The sequence below is a fragment of the Blennius ocellaris genome, assembly GCF_963422515.1.
Source record: "Blennius ocellaris genome assembly, chromosome: 22".
Lineage (NCBI taxonomy): Eukaryota > Metazoa > Chordata > Actinopteri > Blenniiformes > Blenniidae > Blennius > Blennius ocellaris.
Window position 1 is genome coordinate 13,070,952 of NC_137671.1, and position 26,805 is coordinate 13,097,756.

Genomic DNA, 26,805 nt, shown 5'->3' on the forward strand with positions numbered 1-26,805 from the left:
CCACACACACACACACACACACACACACTGGCTGAGTGGGGTGGTACCTGTGCATCGCTTACATATGCCATGTTTCTATAGCAACGCCACGCCCACCCGTTCAGTAAACGCACTCGTCCCACTGATCGCTTGTCAGGCGCAAGTTAGCTCCTCTTGCTAATCGCAGGATGTCAGCAGGACAGGCGGCCCCCGCTTCTCACCACCGACCACACACACACACACACACACACACACACACACACACACACACACACACACACACACACACACACACACACACACACACACACACACGTCTAAGTGGATCAATTTATGTCAATTTAAAAAGTGTAACAAGTTGCCACCGTGATAGCCTTAGGTCATTTCCAAGCCCTTGACTGCAGTGTGTGTGTGTGTGTGTGTGTGTGTGTGTGTGTGTGTGTGTGTGTGTGTGTGTGTGTGTGTGTGTGTGTGTGTGTGTGTGTGTGTGTGTGTGTGTGTGTGTGTGTGTGTGTGTGTGTGTGTGTGTGTGTGTGTGTGTGTGTGTGTGTGTGTGTGTGTGTGTGTGTGTGTGTACAGCAGCAGCAGCAGCACAAGTGGGGGTCATATTAGCCGTGTAAGCCGGGGTTGAGTAGCCTTGCCGCCTGCCTGCTGCCTCTTTGATGGGAGAACATCTGTTGGCTGTGATATGAAGCTCCGGAGTATCTCTCTCTCTCTGTCTGTCTCTCTCTCTCTCTCTCTCTCTGTCTCTCTCTCTCTCTCCCTCTCTCCTTTTCTTGTGCTTCCGCCTCTGTTATGAATTCCCCAGCTGCTCGACTCCCTCCCTTCGCCTAAAAAAAACCATGTCCCACACCACCTGTGCAGTTTTAATGCATAATTTATCTGCTAAGTAACCACATCCCTCCATCCGTCTCCTGCTTTGCCGCTCTGCCCGCAGCACGCTTTGGCTGGGCGACGTGGAAGTGAAAGCAGCCACCTATTTTCTATTATTTTAATTTAAGCAGATTAGGATTGATTGGATCTCAGTGGCGGGCTATGGAACCTAGTGGTAAAATCCACAGTGTGTGCAGCATTAGCTTTAACCCAAATCTGTCTCGGCCCTGTGTTTTTATTTGTTTTCATCTGTGGATTCTTCAGCTTCAAATACACATTTTTTTGTCGGATTTACTATATTTTCAGTGACCATTGTGCTTGCACATAAACATCCCCTGCTGTGGCTTACACAAGTTGAGCAATAGCTTGAGTCTTTCCGGGGCTGCAGAGTAATTTACTGCACATTGTAACTGCAGTTCAGCAAAACTTTGTGTTCATCTTTCTTTTCGAATGATGTTTGTGAACTCGCAGCAGAGCAGGCTGAGAACCGACTTTGCCCTGACGCTACACATTAAACATGTCGACTTGAAGTTTAAGGCAAAGTTTATAAAGTATTTTCCATGTTATGAAGTAATTAATGACCAAACAAATCTGGTTTTCTACTACAAAGAAAAAAAAATGGTTATGTGAAACGTAAAATGGGTAATAATCGTTGTTAAAACATTATTTTGTAAACACGTTTTACATCAAGCATATTTCTGTTGTAAAAAGAAAAAGAAAAAAAACAGCACATGAAAAAATGTCTAGTGGCACTTTATTTTTAAGCAGATCAAGGTTGTATTTTCATGATTTGGGAAAAGCTAAGCAAATTTATTCACAATTAAGTTTTCCACCTTGGTAACCCTTTTCAAAAAGTTGCGTTTTTAGTGGCTGCAACCACCGCTGTCACATTCCTGGGGCCTCAATGTGTTTCCTCTCTATATAGCTATGTCTCTATATAGATTTCATTTTCCGATGAGAACTGTCCGACTGCAAATCATTTATTTTTGTTGTTTCCCATATATTGGCTTCCTGTGCTTTTATCTGTTATTGTCTTCTGTCGGATAAACTCACTGCATCTTCGAACTTCATATAATGGCGTTACATGATTTTTTTTTTTTGCTTGCTTGTCCAAGGAGCCTGTGTGTGGATGACATGCTTTGTTACCATGCCTACCAATGTGGCCTTGAAGGCTCATAAGCAGTCGTATTGTATTGGCCCAGTGTGACAGGAACGGCGTCCCGATCATGTTGTAGCTCAACCTGGACCGACCCCCCCCCCCCCAAGGCTGCAGCCGACCCATACATGCATGCACACACGTGTGTGTGTGTGTGTGTGTGGGCACGCTTAACCCACGGTGCATAGTTTACGACGTGACGCCGCCATGCGTCACATCTGAATATGAGGCCATCGGGAGAGAAGTGACAAGGATTCACGCATACATCCTCTAAATCAGTTCTCCGACTACCACACGGCGAGACATCGGGGTTAATGTACCATCAGCAGCCCTTCTTAACCTTGGAAGCAGAGTTTACATGGTGCATTGGGTTAATGTCTCTTCTCGCCAGCCTACAACAGTGTCTCGGGCCACTTTGACACTCGTCACTCAGCAGACTGTCCAATCAAGATCAGCAAAGACGCCCCCCCCCCCCCCCCCCCCCCCCCCCGGGGCCTGTTGCACTGCATATATTGTGATCATCGTACCTCAAATGAACTCCCTAAAATAGTCAATAAATCAAATTGTGTGGCGCTGGCAGCCGGCCTGTCAGTCAGACAAGCTGCATTGTACCTTTAACAAGTTTTGAGATTTTACCTCACACCAACCTCATCACATTAGTTATTGGCAGTGAGTCATATCATTTTGGAAAGCTGAAATTGAAAAAAGGATTTGCACTCGGCAGCAAAGAGGAGGAATGCGAGGTTCATTTCACAAACTCTGTGTAGATCGTCATTAAAAATGTCACATCGAGACTATTTTCAAGCTTCTTTTTTTTTCTTCCATCTCCTAAAATTAGATTTTCATCGCCAACAATCTCTTGTATCACCTCATTTAGTCAACAATAACAACGCTTCCTTTAGTTATCACTGCATTTATCTCCCTTTAACCTTTCATGTATTCATTAGGATAAATGTGTGAATATGCACTGATGACATAAAGGTTTCTGTCTATGGCTACCTTTTTGTTTGTTTTCAGTAATGTATAAATGATATACTTTGTCCATGACATATTTATTATTTATGTAATAGTATTGTTTTGACCTGAAGGTTGAGTTTGTGCTGTTGGAATCAAGTACATTTACGAGTTTAGATGAAATAAAGCTCCAAGAAAGTTGCAAAATCACTCACACACCTTGAATTATGTGCTTGAAGTGCATCAGCAGAGCGTATAGCCCACACAGTGAGGAACAATGTTCCTACCATTCAGATCATATTGTTCCAAATAATGGGAGTATTACAAGAATACTCTTCTGGAGTCACTGTATGAAGGTTACACAATAATAAGCTTATTCAATCAGATGTTTTTGAAGTAAGTACCACAATTATTAGAGCCTTCTGTGAAAGCATTCCTTCCATTATGGGTTGTCAGTAGTTTTGTGTAGAAATATTCGCCAGGCATTTCAATCCTTATGCAGTTTCATCCCGCGTTATGAAATAGTTATCATCTCAATCTGCTTCCAGCCCGCACATGATTATCGTTGTGGGAACTCTCGATCAAACCTAAAGGCACAGTTTCCCAAAATGGAACATTGATTCATAGCAACAGTGTTTGCAAGCTTTATCTTATGTTACCCATTCAGGCTAAATTGTGGCCATTTGTTAAAGTAAAATATTAATAGAAAAGTCCACATAAATGGTCTACTGGAAGGGCCTCGTGTGGGAAAAGAAAATAAGTTGTTATGGCAGTGGTGATGTGATTTGAGTTGGTCTCAGTGTCTTGTTGATCATGCTCCAGCTCTAATGGCTTCGTCAATACAGACAACAACATTGGGGAAGAGGAAATCTCGGGTTGTCCACCTTTCCAACATGCATGCCTGTCCCGGTAATTAGCCATGACACTGCGGCAGATTCTGAATGAGCTCACTCCGTATGCCAGTCAGACTCTCCTACAGACCCCGTTTCCAGAAATAACCGTTTGTGATTTATGTTTTGAAGGACGGCCGGAGTGCTCTGATGTGTAGGCAGTGTCGTTTACGGGAGATTTGTTGGTAATATTTGTTTTGTACTTTTTAATATGCGTGTTGACGTTTCGATGTGTTGGATGAGTAAAGGTTCGCCCACCTCAACGGGATCAAATTAATCACAAGAAAATGTGTTCCGTTTCTATTCTTAAGCCTTTTGATGTCAGCTTGATGTCACTCGTATTGATTTCAGTTGTTCTCAAACTGTGATTGGGTAATGAAATCACAATGGGACCATGTAAGAAGACCTAAATGATCGGAGGACTCGGGTGAGTTTGCGACCGCCGCATTGTCGTCGCCCCCCCCCCCCCCCCCCGGGAGTTTGTCGGAGGTTTTTAAGGCCTGAGCCGACTCGCCAACCGAGGTGTGCCGCAATCAGAGGGCAGTGACGTGTGCGCTGCAGCTGCCAGGAGGCTTTATGTAGTGTTGAGTTTGAGAGCGGCGTGCGACGAAGGCTTCCCGAGGAATGGCGAAGAGGGACTGTTTCAGAGTTGTGCACATAATGTTCTTTTGAAACAGAACTCCATTCTGAGTGCATGGCATTAATCATCCAAGCTGTTTAGTGTTCTGATTTCACAGCAGCTTAAAATAAATCATTTCCTTAAACGTGGTTACCAGTGTGTAAACCGAACCCTCACTTTTTTTCTGGTGGTGGGTACCCGCATGAAGCTCTGCTGACAAATTTGGGCACTTTCCTGCTAACAAAGTGCCCAGTGTCTCAACAGTCCCACACACACTACTACAATTGACACACTGCCACGTTTAATCAGTGTTCAAACCGGCCCTCACACCCTCGTCCTGGCACTGCATTGTGTGTTCAGTCATCCATCTGTCTGTGTATTCATCCACCTGTGCTCGAACGTGTGAATCTAGGAATATAGCGGCAAAGCCTGGGCTTTTTTGGAATGCCGCGCTCGTCGCAAAATTACAAATGTACAAATTAAATCGGCATTAAAGCAATGAGCAGACTCCTCGGTCAGTGTGGTGTCTCACATATCGGCCTGGGAAATAGCAAGTTTTCCCAAGTTTCACTGCTGCAGCGTTGAACCCACAGGCGTGTGGGCACCTTTGCATTCGTAGGCTAAAAGTGTCTGGTTTCAAAGCTCAGATCAGCTTTTAATTAAGAATTGAGAAACAGAGTATACGTTGTTCACACGGAGGAAGAGGAGTCGGTGAGAATAGAGGAAAATCTGAAGAATCGAGGTGAAAGCCGATTCATGGGAAGCTACCACTCACTCATCGCAACCTTTTTGTCGTTGGATATTTGTTTGTTGGACGCTATCTGCAGCATGAGAGCAGCCTCTCCCCGTCAGCACATCACCCCTCTGGTCCTGCTCGTCACTCACTTTCCTGTAAATGCGTATCGTCATTCAAGAGTTGTGAAGGTCAGATGAACCTGCCATCTCTCTCAGCTCGGTCTTTATCATTAGGGCTTGTTGTCCTTTCAACCCAAGCTTTAATGGCCTGCCGGGTTTCCCCCCCCACCCCATATTTCTGTTCCGCAACCCCCCCCCCCCCCACCCACTCTCTCTTTCCCTTCCCCTCTATTTCTCCCTCATTGTGTCTGGCGGCTCGATGGCTCAAGCGTCTGGCTGCGTTTGCAGAACGGCAGAAGCAGCAGTCACATACCTGCATTCAAGTGGAACAAACAGGATGGTTGGCTGCTCACCGAAGGTCATCAGCCCTGGGGTGTGTGTGTGCACAAGAGTGTGTGTGTGTGTGTGTGTGTGTGTTGGGGAGAATTTGCACATTTATTCCTGCTTTAAAAAGAAATGAGGCTTTACAGTCTTTCTGATGGTCGACACACAGACGCAAAGCAAGTTTCTTATCTCGCAATCAGACTGATCACTGGAGAGTTCCAGCCGCCTGGGCTGCAAGCGCTATCCTCACAAACTAATACAGCAACTAAGAGGGAAGCAGAAGTGGGATGTTGGTTCTTTTCGAATACCCAATACAGACTGAAGGTGTTCTGGGGGGGGGGAATTAAACTCCTGCACTTCAAAAGGTATGTGAACCGATTTCAGTGGGGAGAAAAATATATATATTTTTAATGTCCTTCTGCTTCTCTGCCAAAGATAGCTCCACAATGCTCTGAAGGAATTTCTTGCAACTAAAGAATAAGTGAGTGTGTCTAATGTCAAAGGTCAATGTCTTGTGGCTGTTTAAATTTATGCATTTTTTTGGGGGGGTGTTTTCGTGCTTAGAAGGTAAAATCCTTGTTAACCCTTCTTCAGATCTTTGTCAAGGTCACCTTGACCTTACATTTGCCCAATTTCCTCCGTAAACCCCTCGTTTCATTCTTCTCATTTGATTCCTGGCGCTATCGATCTTCATCACCCGTGTTTTACCGGATTGTAAACGCTGCAGTGTCAACAGTGACTTTGTCAGAGGAATGCAACCTGCAAGGCAGTAATTCCAGTTGACGCCTTTTCCTCCTGTCACTGAGACGTCCTGACTCGCCACGGGGTCAGAGGTCGACGCGAAGCCTCGCGGCCGAGCTTCGTTCCTACTCTCACCGTGAACCGAAGGACTCTCTGCCACCTTTAAAGCGCTGCGGCGATGGCCGCCGGGCTAATGAATGTCGACACCCTAATCTTTGTTATTCCTAATTGGTGCTGCAGGTTTGATTAAAAGCCCAGTCATGTCGACTGGATTGCAATGTGAGAGGCATGCGTATTACCAGACTTTTGTAAGAGCACATTGTGGAAGTGCATTTGAGTCCAATGCACGAGAGGGAAAAAAAAGTAAAAAATCTTGGTTGATCTCAGGGTTTATGGAGCGTGGCTGCATTTTCTGTCTTCATTAACCCTGCCCGACCTCAATTCCCAGAATTTCAACCTGTTTATTCTGCCCCCCCCCCCTTTTTATTTTACTCTTTTTCTTTTTATTAAACTCATATTTGTGGGATGAGTAATTTAACTCAATCTTTGGAGCACGACCCTGCGATGCTGGGTAACAGCACTCGGGTTTTCACAGCAGGGGTCTGGGTATTCCTAAATCTCGTTCACTCATTTTGCTGTCATTTGCGCACACGCACCAACATCTCAGTAAGAACTGTGTCGTGTTGCAAAAAAAATGCCTCAGGTGTGATTAAATAAACCTAAACACCAGTGTAGCTCAGCAGATGAGCTGAGACGCAAGGAGAGAAAAAAAAAAAAATGACAACACAAAAAAACCAACTAATCCAATTAGCTGCAAGATACCATGCAGTTAAATAATTACCCAGAACCTAATTGAGTAATATCACTGTGCCGTTAAAAATCTGTCTGCCTCCTTTGCCCCCCCCCCCCCTTTTTTTCCCCCCGTAACCTTTAAAAGTAAACACTTCCTAAACAGCCTGCAGAAATGAAACGGTAACAAGCTGCTTTGCTGCAGCTGTGAGAGAAGTTTGCAGCTCCGCGAAGCTCCACTGCACTTTTTTTTTTGACTTCCCTCCTCCCCGGCCGACCTCGTCGGCCACTCCGCGATGATTTATCTCCAGGCAGTTGACGAGTTCGCTTTCATCTTGACCATCTTGTGTTTATGCATGTGCTTAATACTATTACAGCACTTGAAGCCGCATACAAACATGCTGTAGTCTCTTAACAACCACCCACTCTTCCTGCCACATCATTGCTCTGTGAACACACACACACACACACACTTGCACACACCCTCTGACATCCACGCGGTTTGATATGTGGCCCAAGGCAAAGCACTTCTTCCTAATGAGCCTCCTGCCCTCTGTTTCTCCCGGGGAGCTGGAAGAGAACTAACCTTGATGCCGCTTAGAGAGGATGTAACCTGCTTCACACGCGCGCGCGCACGTACACATAAAGTGCCACGCCGGTGAGAGAACCTCAGTGGCTGCGTTGTTTCCCAAGCTTGTGACATTTTCACAAGCACTACAAGCATAGCTTCAACTCCAATTTTAACCCTTCACCTGGGACCAGATTCTAATATAGCCTCTTGAAGACAAGTGGAAGGTCGTTACAGGAATCTGCTCTCGACTGAAGCGTCTTTGTAATTCAGGAATCTATGGGAGAAACTACAAGCTGTACCACTCGCATGTTTCTCATGCAATTTTATTCATAAAGCACGTTTAAAAAGAACGTGATGTACAAAGAATAATTAAGGTATGCACAGTTCACGTTTCTATAAAATAGAATAAAAAAAATTTGTTTTGCCCCGATGATATTTTTAACCGGCTGCGTTTCTGTGACATCTTTGTACTGCAATCGTCATTGATCTTTCGTCGACACTCTTGCGTTTCAGGTCTGGGCCAATTATGAGGAGAAGCCGGTGGAGGAGGTCGTGCATCTGTCTGAGGAGAAGGAACGCGTGGCCAACTACAGAGCAGTATACGTCACCGAAATCACCGACACCATGCACATCTACGCCCAGGACGTGGAGACAGGTACCGTAGAGGCTGCAAGAAAAACTCCAGCATGATGACTGTTTTTTGTCACCTGTATCGTTTTGCGCAAAAGTCTATCATTTGTTGACAAAGAAAAGCAGTTACAGCGACGTAGAAGCGCTGTTTTCCTTCATGCCGCAGTGATGAGTTGATCACCCTCTGCAGTTTTACACTACAAGCCACAATCTCTCCATCCAGAGGTGCGAGAAAAGATCCCTTCACTTTACATTCCCTTTTAGCACCAGACTGACTTTATGATTGACAATTATCTCCCCAGCTCAGACATTCACCTCATCCCTTGCCGCAGCGTCCCTCCCTCCACGGGAGACAAAACAAAGGACATCCTGCTCATTATTACGACTTGAATGACATGAATAAATCACGTCGTCCCGTCCTGTCACTTTTCCGTGGATAAGAAGGGAGGGAGAAGACGCACGCTCTTCAAGATGTCAGCGGCTCGGTGACGAGTTGACGGAGAGTTTAAGGCAGAGCCGCTCAGGGTGGCCTCACTGTGTGATCAGCCAGTTTTCAACCGTTTGAATTGGAGTCTATATTTCCAATCATGAACGACTTGTATAATTAATCCTTTTTTTTTTCTTTCCTGCATTTCGATAGGTATTAGTTAATATTACGCGTCGTCAATATGGAAAGCATCAGAATTCGGTGCTTGTGGCCTTGTTTATATTCACAAATGTGTACGTACGCTAAAAATCTGTATGTAACCGATCTGCCTTCAAGCCTTCATGCCAATCACTGCACCTTCATCGTCTGCCAGTGCGTTCGGGCAGTGTGGCATTCCGAGGGCTTTCTCCTCCGCCCGCCGCCCCACACATCTGTCTTCACTGGCAGTCGACTGTTCGAACCCATGAAATTGACTTTGGCCACCTTTTAATTTGCCTCGCTGCCATAATTAATTAATTTGCCTTCATTTACTGCCAATCTGAGTCCAAGCATCACACGGCATAATAATCCAATCATATTCTGAGAGTGGGGAGTGCCTTTTTGGCCCGAGTCGTTTGTCTAAACAGCCCTTCCCCGTCGCTTCCTCTGCCCAACCTTGAAATCTCCAGGTGTTGGGGGAGTCTGCACAAACAAACTGCGATTCATGGTTTTGCCATGAGCTGTAGATTCTAATCTAAAGCCTTTACAGCGCCTTCGGCTTTACTCTCCCGCAAGTCATGAGAGGAGCTCTGGTCTTGTACCAAGTTTTTATCCTTGATCAAAATCATGTGCCGCCGTGAAGAGGCTGAAATGTACGGTTACATGTTGACCTGAAGGTGAGGTTAAATGCCTCCAGTGTCACTTTTTTTAATGTCGCGTGGTGATGTGGGCTCAGACACGTATCCACATCAAGGTGTTTTGGTAATCAAGATATATTCAGGTTACACATGAAGGACTAAACCATAGTGTTGTATTGATTTTTTTTTTTTTTTTTTGCACATCTCTCATAAATTTCTTATATGTATAAGGGATGTAGAAGGTTGCAAAGCATTATTAGCTTGTTTTCCGAAGCATTGAAGGCATTGCGTTAAAAAAAAATGTACACAAACTGCATTTTTTATATTGCTGTTCTCAGTGTATTTTGACAGGAAAGCTGTGAGTTATTTAATCTTTTCCCATATAAAGGCTTTATTTTAGATGATCCAGCAATGCTCCAGCCTCTTTTTTATTTATTTTTCCTTTTAATTGGCTCATGTTCTTCTACCAAGAGGCTTATGTGCTAGTATGAAAGAAAAAAAAAAGTGTTATTCTCAGCAGGGAAGCAAAACCTGACCCCCCCCCCCCCCCCCCCCACCCCACCCCACCCCACCCCCCTGTTTCTCCTCTTCTCATCTCCCTCTCTATCATGTTGTTTGCCCCTCCCAACCTTCCTCCACCTCTTTCTCTCCCCAGGTTTCTTTCATTTTCGCTGACGCTCCCTCAAAGCCACATTAAGCCACATCAACCTCTTGAAAGGGAACATCAAAGTATTAGGGCCTGTAATAATCATACGAGCAGAGTACTTTGCAATATCATTACATGCCCCGTGCTGCCCCACCCCACAAGACTTCAGGAGTGACGGAATTTCTATACAAAGATGAGCTCGGAAGCAGATGCTGGAATCCATGAACACCCGTCTGATTGCAAATGTTGACAGCATCCCACTTCACATAAACACAACAACAACACGGCGGCTTTGACACCTTGTGCCACCGCCATTGCTTTGAAACATTTCGTAGCGACGCGCTCTCTTCTGCAGGTCTTTACAACTGTGCTTTTTGCGCGCGTGAAGCACTTCATTCGCAAATATTTACCCCTTACAACTGACATCCGTTTAGTAAGGCAGTTTTGTTTTAGAACAAAAGCTTTAGCTCTAAAACAAAGAGATCCCTCATGTTAGGGTGATTCGGCTCCATGTGTGGCGTCTGGCTTACTCGCCTAAACTGGTGTTTTTTAACATTGGACCAACGGATGTAAACAAGGCATGCAGAACTGTACGTTCTGCACTATAACTTCTGTAATGTTGTGTGCTGCACTAAACGCAACATGACGCATGTTGGGTTATTGTGGTATGGATATCATACTATGATATGCTTAAGGTATATTATACATAAATCCATCATGTACTGAGTTTGGTTTGCACCAGCTCAAATTGTACCATAGTTTTGAGTCAGAAACTAAAATAATAATAATAATAACCAGGTGATAACCTTGCTGCACTTTATATAAAACATGACTGTTTTACTTTTAAAATAGCAACAAAAATTCTTCAACCATTTTTGATACCGTGGCTCACTTTTGAAATCATAAACTGCAGATTTGAATCATTGCTCAACATATGACAACCAAATTGTTGATGCAGTGCAGCCATGTGCCACGCTATCACCGTAGAATAGAATTTGAACAGAAAACCATTAAATATGAAATATGTGCAAACACTGTATTAAAACACAAAACATGGGAGTAATGTCAAAACGTCACAAATAAACACTCAAAGTACAGATGATGCTTCTACTTAACCACAGTAACAAACTAGAAAGACTTCACTTGTTTTGAAAAAGCTCGGGACTCTTATTGGCCAAAGTACCAAGGACGTCAGACATTTACTTGAAAACCTGCACATTTTTGTTCAAAGTTTGAGAAAACGTGAAGCACCGTTACACAATCCAACCAACATTGTCCCAGAGGAAAGTAGTTGACTTGCGTCATTCTACTTGCTAAAACGCTAATTCCCACAACTCCTACCTGCTCTCTTCCCTTCCTGAACTCTTTGACCAGCTTAAGGATACAGTCGGAGTCCAGTCTGTACTTTTGGCATCCGCTGTAGCCGCTCCATCTGCCAGTGAAGCGAGCTTCCCTCACTGAGCACTCATTGACCATCCCTGAAGCACAGCACACTTAAGATCTGGACCGTGAGTCTAACTGGAGTGTGTGTTCGTGTTGGAAGGCAGTAGCCATCCTCTTCGACTTAAGACAGTATCACCCAGCTTTGGTTATGACATGTACTTTTCTTAGATAACTCATATCGCTCATTGCGGATGTAGAGGTAATTATGAGCGGCGGCTTTATTTATAGGAACCCAAATAGAATTACACCGCAGCTGGGACTGTTGGAGAAAGTCGTTTTTCTGCCGGTAGTTAGTCTCCCATTTGTTTCAATCGTCGCCTCAGTGAAATAAAATGAGCTTTATTGATTTTACATGGGAAAATTAAAGTGTCACAAAAGCAGGAGGGGTAAAAAGAAGAAAAAAGCTGTGAAATATTCCTGAAGGCAAGTAACAACGGTGGGGCTGTGTTTTAGTTGGCATGAATATAGACGGATTACACGCAAGTCTGTGAGGGAAAGGAAGTGAAGTGGCCACTAATGGCTCAAAAACAACACTTTAAAACGTTTAGACATTTAGGGCCCGTTTAAACAACATCCGGGACAATCCAACTTGTGTCACTTCCAATGTCATTGCACTCGGTATTGTTGCTGCTTACATCGTAGTTAAAAAAAAGCACCCACTAATGGCTCAACATGAAAATGGAAATTCTTTCCAAAACAATGCGTTTTACTCTTGAAACGTCATACAAACAGGACTTCAGGGTTTGAGGCATTCAGCGACGGTGACACGCCGCAATAATATTTTTAATAGAAGGATATTATAGCTCTTAGTGGAGAATTGATAACAGAATGGAGGAAAAAAAATATATATATAGAAGTGGGAGTGTTGCAGCCATTAATATTTAGATGCCGTTTCCGAAACATTACCCCAGTGGGAGTTGTGGCTGTTTAATAGGCTGGGATGTATTTATTTATTTATTGTGGTCTGCAGAGGCCAGTGGTTATTGAACAGGCTTCACACACGGGCCTGTGAAATAATCTCCACGCTATCGTCTCCTGAGCAACTCTTAAACATCGCGGAGGAAATGCAGTTTGTACTGTATTTTATTCTCCAGGGGTCCTCTATCTGCCCTGCATTTTTTTTTTGACACCCCTTTTTTCCCCATTTTAATTATTCACATTTAATTACTCATAACTGCGTGTTTTTCCTTTTTTGATACGTGAATATCTTTACACACATGCGATAAGATTAATTTCACATTAGAACCAGTTTCTCCAAGTCACTGAGAAGCTTGAGGGATTCTGGTCTTTAATCCTCAGTTTATTTTAAGGGGTCTATATCTATTGCTATATTCATTTATCTCCCATTGTCTCACTGCCCCCCCCCCCCCCCCCCCACACACACACACACACACATTATCTTGCCTTGGTTCTGCTGCCGTCTCTCCTTCTCCCCTTAATTTCCTTGCGTGCCTTGCTCCCTCCAGGCTATATGTAATTACTGTCAGAGGGGGACCTGCATAGATCTCTGTGACCTTGGACACCAAAAGACAGAGGCTACTCCAGGCACAAGGGAAGGAAGTGACTCTGCAGCGCCGTTGGTCGATCACAATGCTGGAAAAGTTAACATAATTAAAAACTTGCTGCAAATATCACGTCCGAGCCTTTACAGGTGCTTAACTACAATAGCTCCGACCTGATCACCGGACGCTTCGCGACCTTTAAGATATCCAAAAACGAGGACAGGAGTCTGAGATTTTCTCAAACAAAATCGCAGAGCTGCAGCGTGGCGTTTGTTTAGGAAGGTTTAGAATAAAAATTGATGAATTGGCCACTTGGTAGAAGCATATTGGTATTGATGTGTTTGCCAGGCCATAAATAACAAGAAATTGCTGTGCGGAAATGGCAGAGATCACATCACGCAGCCACAGAACTGTATCTGTCAGCATGAGCACACAGAATACATGTCTCGCAGGAGCTGCCCTCCCAGGAAGGAAAGTGAAAGCCGTTATTAGTCCGCCGAGCTGTTTCTAAATAAAACGGGGGCCCATTTTAGTTGTAATGAAGAAACCTGTCACCCAGTGGCTCGCTGATGTGTTTTTAATAGTTTGTGGGCAGCACCGGTGCTCTGAGAGATCGCACAGTGCTTGTTGTGGTTAAGGAGTAAAAATAGCCTTTGTTTTGGATGAAACTTATGTTTGTTAGATTCCGTCGGGATTGGCGACTTCCTATTAATATGTCACGTGGCTGTTTGCAATGGCGACACGTATGGGCCTTTCCATCTACACTGTATTTCCAAAAGTATTAATGCTGAGGCACACAGTGCGCGGAGGTTGTCAACTTCCTGCAGCCGATAGCTCCAGACCTCCAAACATCACGTGGCCTCCAGATTAGCTCCAGACGTGTGTAGAGAGCTGGGTTAGGGTTGGGGGGGGGGGGGCTGCATCCAAAGCGTCGGATGCAGTGGCGCAAAGCACACAAACACTGAACTCTAGATCAGTGGGAACGATTGATCGAGTGATTTGGACCACCTCTCCGTTGTCGCCTCCACGGCGCCGTGTCGCTCGGCCTGGCCCCCGACCGGCAAACACACATTCTCTGCTCACCCCGAGCCTCAGCTGCAGCGCAGTTGGCGGTACATCCTGTCTAGTGCTTGTTTCCTGGCACCCATACAGACTCATAATGAGTGGAGTCGTCCCGTTCCTCCCCCCCCCCCACCCCCCCCCTGCAACCAGGTGCCACTTCGTCCACATTATTCACACTTCTACCTTTTACACACAGCAGCTGTTCATCACCTAATGATGCCGGACCCGGCTAATGCTGGTGCAGGGAAGGCAGAGAGCAGTTCTCTCTCTGGCAAGAGTTCAATTATACCCCCCCCCCCCCCGTCTCTTAATATGTAATCTTATTACTTTGAAATAGTATGTTCCCATCCAAGTGTTTCTTCAGTAATTAGACACAATTTCACTTCTGTCTTCTGTCACTTTCTTCCCCCCCCATTTCTTGTGCCGGCTGGTTCTTTATTCAGAGTTGATTCCACTGCGGGAACACCAGCATTACTATATTATTTCATATTGATCAGGGTGAGTGGCCCGCTAATTGGATATCATGTCAAGGCAGCCAAGTGATGATTACTTTACAGAATATAGTCGAATAGTAAGAGAAAAAAGAGAAGGGTGTGCTTTCAGAAGTGCTTGTCACAAGGCTGTGTGAACTTTTTTAGGGGGTTGAATTATGGTTTTCTGCCTCTGCAGGCATCAAGCCAAAGCCAGCCAAGAGTTGATATAATTAAATCCAACACCAATGCATTGTGTGGGGGGATTTTTTTTATTTTTTTGTCGTCACTGTCAAATAGTCTTAATTAAACAATAAGAAAGGAATTGATCATACATTTCATTTAAAGGCAAAAGCGTCAACAAAGTCTTAATTGTGGCAATCGTATAAATGATTGTCTGAATGGTTTAATTGAATATTGTAATGTGGTTTTAACAGAGAATTACTTTAATTGCTTTACTGTTCTATGTGTCTGCAATCATATTCAAGCTAAAGCTGGCTGTAGTACTTTTATTAGTTTTAATTTAAGTTGTAGCCTAATTGGAATGTGTGGCTGTTAACGGGCTGCAAAAACAAATCCATGAGGTCTCTACCACGAGCGCGGATCCGTGTCCACCTACCTCTTGTGTCTCATGTTTAATTTACCCGAAGTGTGCGCAAGTCCTTGTTGTGATGCCGTCCGGCCGTTTACCTCCACCGAGCAACGTAAGCAAGCAGGTGAATAAAAGTTGCAGCAGGGGCCAGAGCTGATGCTGATGTTTTCCACTTCTCCAGCTCCCCGCCACTGCGGCAGATGCAATATTTAGAGGTCAGGCCTTGCCTAGATGCCCCCCCCCCTCCCAAGGCATTTATTATTAAATCAGATATGCAACTTAGCTTCTAAAAGGTCAGCTCACCTGTCGGTTTGAGCCGCGATGCTTTTGATCTTCAGGTGGAAAAGGGGCTGACTTTCTTCACATTTTTCCACTATTCTTGCAAGCCAGTTATGCCGACGTCCGAGTTGATCACATTAAGGCCAATGTCTGAGTGAGACTTCTCACAGCGGTGAGCCACTTCCAGGTCCGACTGGGGTGCTCTCCGAAATTGGCCAAATGTGTGCACATTCAGGGAGAGAGGGGCCCGTCTTATGAGTATATTTGGTCTCCTCACAATCAAATCAGGGCATTTAGCGGCAGCCAAAGAGACTCGACAGGTGGTGGACTGAGGAACAGGGGAGACTGATGCTTAACGGGAGCTACAGATGCTTCTCTCTGTTTAGATTTTCACTGATGGCTTTTCCAATTACAGAACCAGTAATTTGCTGTAAAAGGCTCCAGACTGCTGGAAAGGATAGCGTGGAAGAGGGTAATTGGTGCTGGTGTGGAGGTATCGCAGGAGATCTAATCTATATCCATCTCTAGTGGGAATGGAGCAGCATTAGTCAAGCAAGGGGATCATTTGCTTTGTTTTGGTTTTTTTTGGTTTTGTTTTGGGTTTTTTTATAGCCACTTCCCTCAACGCTCGACAGACTAACCTACTTTAAAGATCACTCAGGAAAGGGAGTAAATGGCCTTTCTCTTGTCTCCGCTCCCTCCCTGTCTCACTCGGTCATTGGAAACTGTACAAATATCCCCAGGTGGGCGCTGGTTCTTTTTTTTAACCAACAACAGGGGGCAATAGACTCAGAACAGCTGTGTGTGTTTGCCAGCAGAGCGACTCCTCCCCAGCCAGCTCGCACACCGCGCTGAAGCTCGGCTTTGTTAGTCATTGCGGCCTTTTTTCAAATTTTTTTTTTTTTTACCTTTCAAGTGTTGCTTCGCTTTCCTGAAACGCAGCCATTCTTCAACCCCAGAGAATGAAGCCCGTCCAAACCTCATGCATATTTAACGCCCCAAACTAACTCGCGAGGTAAAGCACAGAGCCTTGCTCAGCAGCCGTGAATCTCCCTGACATAGGTGGATGATGCGCCTCTCTCTGGCCACCCGGGCTGGCCGCACATCAGAGCAAGCACACAAAAAAGTTGCTGCACGGACATTTCAGTTTGATGTCTCCTCCCCCCTCCAGAGTTCGCCTTCCATTCCATTAATTATAGTCAATTATTGCTAGGTTAGTGTTTCCGGGTCCTCTGCAGGAGCCCCTCGGCAGGTGTCCTTTTCATAGAGGCGCTCCACTTTGACTCGTAATTCCCCTCATTCTCATGAAGCAGGAAATTAGAATGCTTTCATAAGCAACCGTTGCTCTCCCGGCCTTCTGTCATATTGTGATTATTTACCCTTCTGCGGTTTAATGGTTTGCGTAAACAACTTAATAGAATTCGGCGGAGCCTTTGGAAGCACAGTGAAAGGGCGCTTGATTCACTGTTTTCATTGGATTTTTGCACCCCCCCTTGTCTCTGCTCATCCACCATGCGCCACAAAATAATCACATACAATCATAACCGACCTGTAAAACCACTGTCTGTCTCCTTCTCTCCTCCTCCTCCACCCCCCCCCCCCCCCCTCTCTCATCCTCTTCTTCTCCATTGTCCTCCTGTTTAAAAGTGTAATCTCTCCCTCGCTATGCACTGGGCATGCAGAATGTAATTATATATGATTTACAAACAGCTGCAGCCATAATGGTGTATAAACAAATGACAGAACTAGAAAGAGGAGATAAAAAAACAACAATAAAAAGAATGAAGACAGACCGAAATTGGCGAGAATCAGAGACAGTCAGTGGTTTGGCTGCTTTTTGGATCATGGCGTTGGCTCTCTCCTCAACACAAAATGAGCACTCACGCTTGACATGGTTTACCCCTTCCGCATGCAGATATTTAGCTTGTCTTCGCGCCAACATCAAATGTGAATCTGCCTCCGTGATGCAGTGCAGTGTTCTCCGCATACTTCCCTCCCTAATGTGTCCGTTTCCAATTCATTCACAATTTGTGCGGTGCGCTCGCATGAGGATTCGCGCACCAGATGGCCGATTGTTCTTCTTCTTCTTCTGTGTGCTCACCTGCAATATAAAAGCTTCTTTTTTTTTTTTAACTCTATTGATTGCATGAAAAATATCGTTAAAACTGGAGTCATTTGTTTAATTCCACACCACAGATTAACATAATGTATGAGTGTGTAATTACACATGGAGACACAAACACACACGGACATCTTGTTTATTCTGAATCCTTTGACTCAAGTGACGAACCGCCCACCTTCCATGCCGACCTGAACCATCTGTATCTGTCAAAACTAGTGATGGCAAATTCTTATTCTTATTTTTTATTTTTTTTAATTGTTTCTCACAGATGCACACAAGCTCCTCGTGTCTCATGTTTCCCATCTCACTCGGCGGGGCGTCAGAGGATAAGCTTGTGTGTGAATCTGGAAACAAAACAAAAAAGACGGCTCACGGCCAACTGCAACCTGGTTAAATTGTCATTCCGGATTCATCGGTTGTACAAATTGTGTTAAGTTATAAATGAATCAAAAAATAACAAAGCACACCAAAAATGCATCAACCTGTTTTCTCATCAATATGAGCAAGATTTGACAAAACTCAGAGGTCTTGAACATGGATTTATTGTTAAAGTGTGACCGGACTTGACTTCATAGTAATTGGAGGGACTGTACGGGTCAGAGCAGATCATAAATCAGCGTATTAAGATTGCTGATCCATAACACTGGACTGTCGCTGCCCTTTGACTGCACAACCCCATCAAGAGCCTATACGGTCTCCCGTGGCTTCTCCAGACCACAGAGTGAATCTTTTGTGGAGGAAATCTGAGGTCCCCCCCCCCCCCCCCCCCCCCATCCACTGTACCGATACGCAATGTATTGAGGCGAGAAACATGATCAACGATGCTTTCTGTACTCAATCCTTCAACTAACATACATTAGCTGTCAACGTACTGAGGAGGGTTGATCTAATGCTGACTGGAAAACAAGTGTTTTTCATCATCATCATCACGACGGGATCACCGGCGATGGAGAGACCACAGTGAGGCAGAATAAAAAAAAACAAATCTTGAGCATTCATTTACATGCACCATGCATTCACACTCCCATCAGGCCCAGCTTATAGACCTGCCAGCCACCCCGAGATTAATCGCCATCACTTTGGTTAGGAGGAAAATACGGCTAACTAAGACCTATTGGTGAAGAGACAGTCTTGCCTGAAGCTATTAAAAGACATATAGTGCGAGTAGGGCTGCTCAATTATGGGGAAAAAAATCATAATCGCGATTATTTTGGGCAATATTGAAATCACGATTATTTCTCTGTGGACCGGAAATGCACCACATAATCGTTCTTCCTCGATTATATGAATTTTGAGATCGTCTGGAGCTGAAAGTGATCACGATTAAAATTGGATTAATTGAGCAGCCCTAAGTGGGGGGTAATATCATCCCTATATGTTTACCGATATATGATGTTCGTCATGTCACGCAGGCCCAATGTGAATAATCGGCCTCGTTTCAAAGTATTCTAAAGTCCAGTTACATGATGGAGGCATTTTCAATTACGTGCGCACACACACACACACACACACACACACCAACTTTTCTTAATTAGATTAATAAATCAAGGAGATGGCTGTGATCCTTTAGCCATTCCAGGAACTCGGTGAGACCAAGCTACTGCCCCCCCCCAACACACACACACACACACACACACACACACACACACACACACACACACACACACACACACACACACACACACACACACACACACACACACACACACACACACACACACACACACTCTCTCAAACCAAGCTCCCAGCATTGTACCCCTGCTCGGTGTTTTCTCCAAGTTTGACATCATGCAAATGAAGCTTCCCTGTCTGCTGCTGGTTGGCAGCTGCCTGCCTGCCTCAGCACAGATAACCGTGGGAAAACAGCATCATTATTTATATTTTCTTGTTCTCCAGCGGCATCAATAATATTAGGTGTTAATGACAACTCACAGCAGCGGCGCAGACGTAGAAAGGTGTGTGTGTGTGCAATGTCTGCCTCCAAGCTGTTTGATAGTAACATGCGTAGTAAGCACAACTCACTAGTTTTTGCACTTGAACATGCTCAGAGTGCATTTATTTGAGAGGAAAAGCCAGTTACCTGAAGAAGAAAAGAAGTGATACGCATTAGTGAAACAGTTTCTCACATCAGCCAGTTTCCTCACTGTGTACGTAGTTGAATTGTATGTTAGTTATGAAGGAAGCATGTCTCTATTGAACATTGTTTGCATTGTATAGTTTTCTCATGCAATGAAGAGTTAAAACCAGTATGCATGACATGAATGTTGACTATTTTTGGAGTATATATTCATACCACTCTGACTTTGACGACCAAAAATTTACTTTTTTTTTCTCCATAAAACATGTTACTTTTATGCATTTCAGTAGTCTGTACACTCTCTGTACCAAAGCATTAAAACAGGAGTGTCGAACATAAGGCATGGGGCATTGGTTGTAATTTGGTTTTGATAAAAAAAAAATAGACATTTTCATTCCATAATTTTGCCCCTCTGGTCTAAAATATATGGTTAATGTGTAAATAAAGTAATTATTGCTACAAAGCTATAGGCTGTTCCTGTCATTAAAAACAATACATTTATATGCATTTTGAATGAGGATACTCCTCATAACATAATGCAAATGACTTTTTAAGCATATTTATTGAGCTTATCTTGCATGCTCACTTGATTCTGGCCCTCCTGCCCACCAACCTCCTCCAGGTGGCAGAAAGTGCCCTCTCAGAATCACACCATGGATATTCACACAGGCCGCTTTACTAAACTCGCGGCGGTAATTGCTTCCAAGCTCTTCATAGGGCTCAACGCATAGCCACTTGCGAGCCACTCACAGACGTGTGCGTAAACATTTCGCTCTCGCGCAAACAAATCCTCTACACAGTACGCAAACAACACCAGAGTGCCTCTCTTGGAGGTGCAACCGATTGGTCCGAATTAGGCTGCCTCTTAACCGCAGTCATCGGGGCTTTGCTATAGTTTTAATTCTGCGTCTAGCACCGCATCGACACAGACATTCTCTCTTTCTATGGGTCCGTTGCACGGGATGTAATGGCTTGATAGGCCATAAAGTCCATTGGGGGAAGCTGGCTGGCTTTTCTAAAAGCTCTATCTGCGCTAGCTGCACGGTGATACGCGATAAGGTGGGCTATTAGTGTTGGTCGCTAAAAGGGTTAAAATAGTCTTTTGTACCATCCCATTAGATCTCTACTATTAATACCATTGTTCTTTCTTCCAAGTTTAAAATGGAAGTTTGTTGTTCAGTCCCGCTTCTTGGCAAGATCGATTATTTTTACTCAAGCAAATGAAGTACCCTCTTTCAGGCATTAATTCAATTCGACTCAAATTTAAGGGTTATTATGCTGCAGCAGGCAATAAAGTAATTAATTAAATCATAACAAAAGGCACGGCAATTATTTGCGCTAACGGCCCTTTTCAGTTCCGCACAGCCCTGAGAGAAAGCGTCAGCCTGTCGGTGCTTGAGAGGCACAAGTCGTGCTCTGCAAAGCTCCGTCAGACCTCACTTCATTTGTATTCATACATTTATTTACTACCTCTGCATGGGGTTAGATACAAGTGTTTGCCGTCTCTGCCGTAGCCTCAGGACCCACCCTCTGTCAATCACATACAGTCAGGCCAACATGCAAAGTGAAGGCAGAGTGCTTTCACCTTTGCAGGGACGACTCTCTGCGGAGAATTAAATGGAGATCCAGATCCGCATTGCACGTCGGCGTCGAGCATTTCCAACCGGCTTGTCTGCCCAGAGTGGATGCTGAGGATTTTTAACGGCTGCTAATAAGAGGAAAAGACTACAACACGTCGTCGGCGTCAAAGGAGCAGCAGAATGAGGCTGCAGCGGCGTGATGAAATGTGACCAAATCTCTAATCGCCCTGGAAATTTAGATTGAATTAACACGTGTGTGTGTGTGTGTTTTCCACAGGAGCGCAGTTGGAGAGTCTGATGGAAACCATGAGAGCAGAGATCGCCGCCCAGCCTCCAGTGGAAGGGTCTTTCTCTGCACGCCGAGGGGACTACTGCATAGCCAAGTTCGCTGATGGAGAATGGTAAGAGAGCCTCGGCATCGCCTCCACCAGACGCCGTCTGTCCATACCAATTTCCGTGTACTCGCCATTGTTAGTTTATATCGTGTTGTTCTCTGCACGCGTGTGTGTGTTTTCATTCCAAAAAAATAGAACCGCACCCACTCGTGGCTTGGCATGTTAACGTATCGTTTTTCAAAACTTTGTCAAGCTTTTTCACTCCTGACGTTGCCTTGTAACGGCGTCCGAGTGTTCAAGCATTCAACGGTAAGACATAAAAGGGAATTTGACCTTCAACTTTTTTTGCAGCGTTGTCGTTCTGAGAGTTATTAGGAGATGATATATAACAATTAAACCACAAACGCGGACTAAACCACTGAGTAAAGGTCCTTTTCCATTTCACGGCGCCTGTATTACTCACTACACGCAACGCATCGCTGCCGATTTATCAGCAGAAGCTCCAAGGACAGGATCGGATTGTAGCATCCTTACCTGCAGGCTTGTGATCTATCAACATTGGCGAAATGGTCTGCTGCTCCAGAGAAACAGAGTTTTGTTGAAGTTCACATATACTGGCATGTTTCACTTATCTCCCCCTTGGAAATACGTGACATTTCATTTTTACCTTGTATCTATTTAAGCCTGCGACGCGTTTGACTCCAGCCACCCACAGGGTGTAATTAGCTCACTGCCACTGCTTTGGCCCTTTTAGAATCAGCAGTCGCTTGACAGTGGGACACACACACACACACACACACACACACACACACACACACACACACACACACACACACACACACACACACACACACACCCCTCTTCATCTCGTTTCTTCGCTGGATGGTTGGAATTTTACAGATGGTCATGGGGACAGATAGAAGTCACAGTGATCGAGGGAGGGAGAGCGACTCTGTCAAGGAGGTGACAGTGGAGGTGGGGAAGAAAAAAACAGATTCAGCAGCTGATTAAAAACCAAATGTTCACCCCACACAGGTGCCGTCCTTTCCTTTTTACCTCCCATCCTTCTTTCTGTCTTCTTGTCTGGGGTTTTTGGGGGTAAAATGAAAGTTATTTTCATAGCCCCGGTGATAATGCAAACCAGCAGTGTGGCCAAAAGTATTCACATAATATGATTTATTTACCAATTCAAGAAATGCAGACGTACTAAAGTAAATTCTTCCGTTTTAGTTGGACTCGCTGCTTTGATCCTTCCAACTTTGAATCATCTGTGAAAAGTATTAAGCCAGTTTTAAGAATATACACTGTAGAAAGTAGAAACACGTTGGGAGACGAAGTGAAAAGGAATGCTTGCAAAAAGTACAGATACTTTTAAATACTCACATCTACAAGTTCGAGCGTTATGAACCATCCATCTCCTGCAATCCTTTACCTTCTCCATCCCATTGTTTAAAAAACAACAACTTTGTAATCCACTGTGAGATTTGTGTCTCTCTCTTTAAGCCGTCCTTATATTATTCAACGAGCCAATTATGTTGGTGTTTGCATTGTTCTGTGTCCATATCTTAGTATTCTGTGATGCATGCGGAATGTCGACTCATTTTATAAGGGGGCTAATTAGAAATTTGTCGCCTTTCAAGGCTTGTCGGAACGCCATGGAGTCACAGAGAATAGAAAAGGAGGAAGGAAAAGAAAGAATAAAAAACAACCCCCTGTTCGTCACTCTTTCTCATTCTCACTCCTTGCTGTTCTTTAGTCTCCCTGTTAATCACTTATTTAGGTCCAACTTTGTTCCCTTGTCTCTTTCTCTGCTCGTGTGAGTCTAATTATTTGGCTTCTTCACTCAATGTACTCGGTCGTCGGCCAATTTGTCTTCGTTGCTCTCGTTTGTTGGGAGTTGAGTCGTCGGAGTGACGGTCAGACGAGGAGACGTACCGAATCAAGTGGGAAGAAAACAGGCTGGAATTCATAAGACGGATTTAGCCATTACTCAGGCACTTTATGTTGGGTTTTTTTTTTGCTATTTAATTTGTCACTGATGGGTATGCCCTTCAAGTTTTATTTCTCTCAAATACAGATCACCAAATGTACTCCAAAATCGTCTGCCACAAAAGTGAAACTTCTGGGTTCTTGTGATTGCCGCTAATGCACTCCAGTTATTCGCTACAAGGCAAAGATAGGTTAAAATTTTGTTCTCTTGTTGCGGAGAGGCCTCGGTGCAATTTTCGCTGCACTGCCACATCTTGATGGGCCCCTCCGTCCCCCCCCCCTGTCTTTCCCCGGTCACAACAGACAGATCCTCCAACACCTTCTCTCCAGGGAAATAAGCATTGAATCATTTACTCATCTCCTTTCTCCCCCCCCCCCCCATATTTTTCCCCTCTGCTTCAACCCCCACCCTCTCTCCCCCAATTATTCCTTCGCTGCTGCAGGTACAGAGCCCGAGTGGAGAGAGTTGAGTCGCCGGCAAAGGTCCACGTCTTCTACATTGACTATGGCAACGTGAGTATGCGTGTGCACGTGTGATTACGAGCCTCCGCGAGCTGGAAAAGTGTCTGAGTGTTGCGTCGCCTTCATTAAAATGTAGTGCTGTGGGCAAACGCCGAGCAATCTAATGAAGAAGGATTTCTTTTAAAAAAGAAAAAAAAAAAAAAGCACATTTCGGTCGCCAGTTCTTCGCTCAATTTCATGTTGAGAGAAGTCTTTATGTTTCCTTTCAGCTGAAGGATTTTTCAGGCCAAATTGAATGCTCACTTGTTTGTTTTCCCTTCATTGTTTATGGCCGGGGCGTAATTGGACAACTCAGTGTATTGTTTTTATTCCCTTTCTTAATCATGACATAAAAAGAGCTCCCACTCTCCACGATGACGAAGGCACTACATCTTTGTGAGTGAGCTACTGTGTCTCTCCCCACGTGCGTATACGTGCTTGCATCACCATGCTCATGCAGCCAACCCCCCTCCTCCTCCTCCTCCTCCCCCTCCTCCTCCTCCTCTCCCACCCTGCGGGAGATTTCCCATGATGCAGTGGAGCAGCACAGTGTGTGACTGACCTCAGAGTAGGGGACAGATCGAGGTTTTGGGCTGGCAGACGCGATGCATCCTGGCATGTTGCTGAAAGTGTGATTCTCCGAGGCCGACCTGGCGCACGACGGAAAAAAAAAGAAAGGAAAAAAAAAAAAACCCCGAGCTGATATCTACCTCATTCTTTGCAGTTTTGCGTCATTTCAGGTTGAGTCAGTCTGGCCTTGATTTCATGCGCCGGTGTCGGGAGCTATTAGTCGACGATACTGCTACCTCTCCCAGGTGCGGGTCACTTGGTGAATTATTATGCGATCATTAGCAAACACAGCAGAGCACTTTTGTCATCCAGGTTTTTTTTTTTAAAGCCCACATTTACAGTGCTGTCAGAGACGAGTATGGCGTCGATAAATCTTAAGGTTTCACCCATAATAAACGTTGAGCGTATTCTCTGTCTAGACTGTACAGTCCAATGAACACATTAACCTAAGATATGGGAGGTTATTAAATTAACTTCACACTTTAAATGGCTGTATTTGTCTTGACTCTCCTCCACGCCTCCTCTGGTCATCACTGACTGGTCCTATGCGTCAGGATATGTCAACTCCAGTCGCAGGAAAGAGTTTTCAGAAATGTATTGCAGTCAAGGGAGCATGCATTTGTTTTGATGCTAAAAATGCACGCACTTCTTGAGGCCAATAATTCAAAGTATTCTTTTGTGGGTTTAGTATACATTTGAGCTAGAAGGAGAACAGAGTTAAGTAAAAGAATTCTCTTTACAAATGGCTTGGAAAATGATTCCAAAGTGACTTATACAACTCCGCAGCTTTGTGTTCCAAAATGGCATCTGCCCTTCTTTCACAGTAGGAAGCTATTATTGTTAAAGTAGCATACAGATGGTAGAATAGATTAAGAATAAAGGGGAAAATAGAAATACGGCCGCAGAATGAATTTGCAGCCTGTGTAGGAGGTGAGCTTTGTCTGAGACTGTCCTCCACTCGCAGAGGCATTGTGTCTGAGAGACGCACGCTGTTATGCCAGAAAAATCCCAAAGTAAACACTGATTACAAGCTTTCAGCGGCACATCTCCCTCTTTATTCATCTGTGTCATAAGTGAGCTCGCCAGACAATCCTCCGTAAATCTCCCTCCGCTTCACGCACTGCATTTACAGTTGACGACGAATGTCTCAGTCAGGCTGGCTTTGACACCGTCTTCATCCCGGTGAGGTCTTATGATCTTAAAACCCCCGACACTCATGAGCAAAAACATTTCCAGAGACTTAACATGTTTTGCCTTTCTAAATTAACGGCAGCAAAGTTATAATAACTTGTGAGAAAAGAAAGAGTGAATGCACATGATTGGAACAATTAAAAAAAAGTTTAGGGTTTTTTTTTTGTGTGTTTTTTAAATTTTTGCCTTTCTTCCTTCCTCCCTCAGAGAGAAGTTGTGTCAACCACCCATCTGGCGGCCATCCCTCCCGCCTTCAGCACCAGGAACCTGCCAGCACAGGCCACCGAGTATGGCTTCGCCTTCATCCAGGTCCCGCAGGACGTAAGTGCACGAGCCAGCACATAGCGGCGGAGATGTGTGTCTCTGCCGAAAGCTTTGAAAATTAACTTTGAGACGTCGGCCCGTCCGGTCTCGTTTTTCTGCCAGCCCTTTTGAAAGTTCCACTTTCCGACCAAGATATTGAAATCGTGTTTGAGTTTGACTTGTCACGCCGGACGATGAGTCCGAGCCCGGCTGATAGACGGTCGAGCTTCCGGTCGCTGTTGGTGAGAATGATGCTCATACATACAACATGTTTGACAGAACAGACTGAAACACAGAAGCATTGGCTGCAAAAAAGAAAATTGGCCGATCATTGACTTACTAGTTGAGAACATTTCATAACATGCGTTTTATTTCTTTTGAGACAATAACTCAAAAACATCTACAATTAAAGTCATTCAACTCACCATCCGATAGCAAAGAAGCTCTCACTTTTTATTTTTTGCATTCTAGCACTAATCTTCTTGTTTACATCCACAAT

General features: G+C 44.5%; 1 protein-coding gene across 1 annotated transcript in view; it reads left to right on the forward strand.

The window, feature by feature from the left end:
- The window catches only part of snd1 (staphylococcal nuclease and tudor domain containing 1), a 173,239-nt gene that overhangs the window by 127,309 nt on the left and 19,125 nt on the right, over window positions 1-26,805 (forward strand). Inside the window, exons 18-21 of the mRNA XM_080518464.1 lie at window positions 8,265-8,406; window positions 21,695-21,818; window positions 24,185-24,254; window positions 26,211-26,324. Coding sequence (XP_080374590.1) covers window positions 8,265-8,406; window positions 21,695-21,818; window positions 24,185-24,254; window positions 26,211-26,324 — 450 coding nt within the window. The remainder of the gene's footprint in view (window positions 1-8,264; window positions 8,407-21,694; window positions 21,819-24,184; window positions 24,255-26,210; window positions 26,325-26,805) is intronic.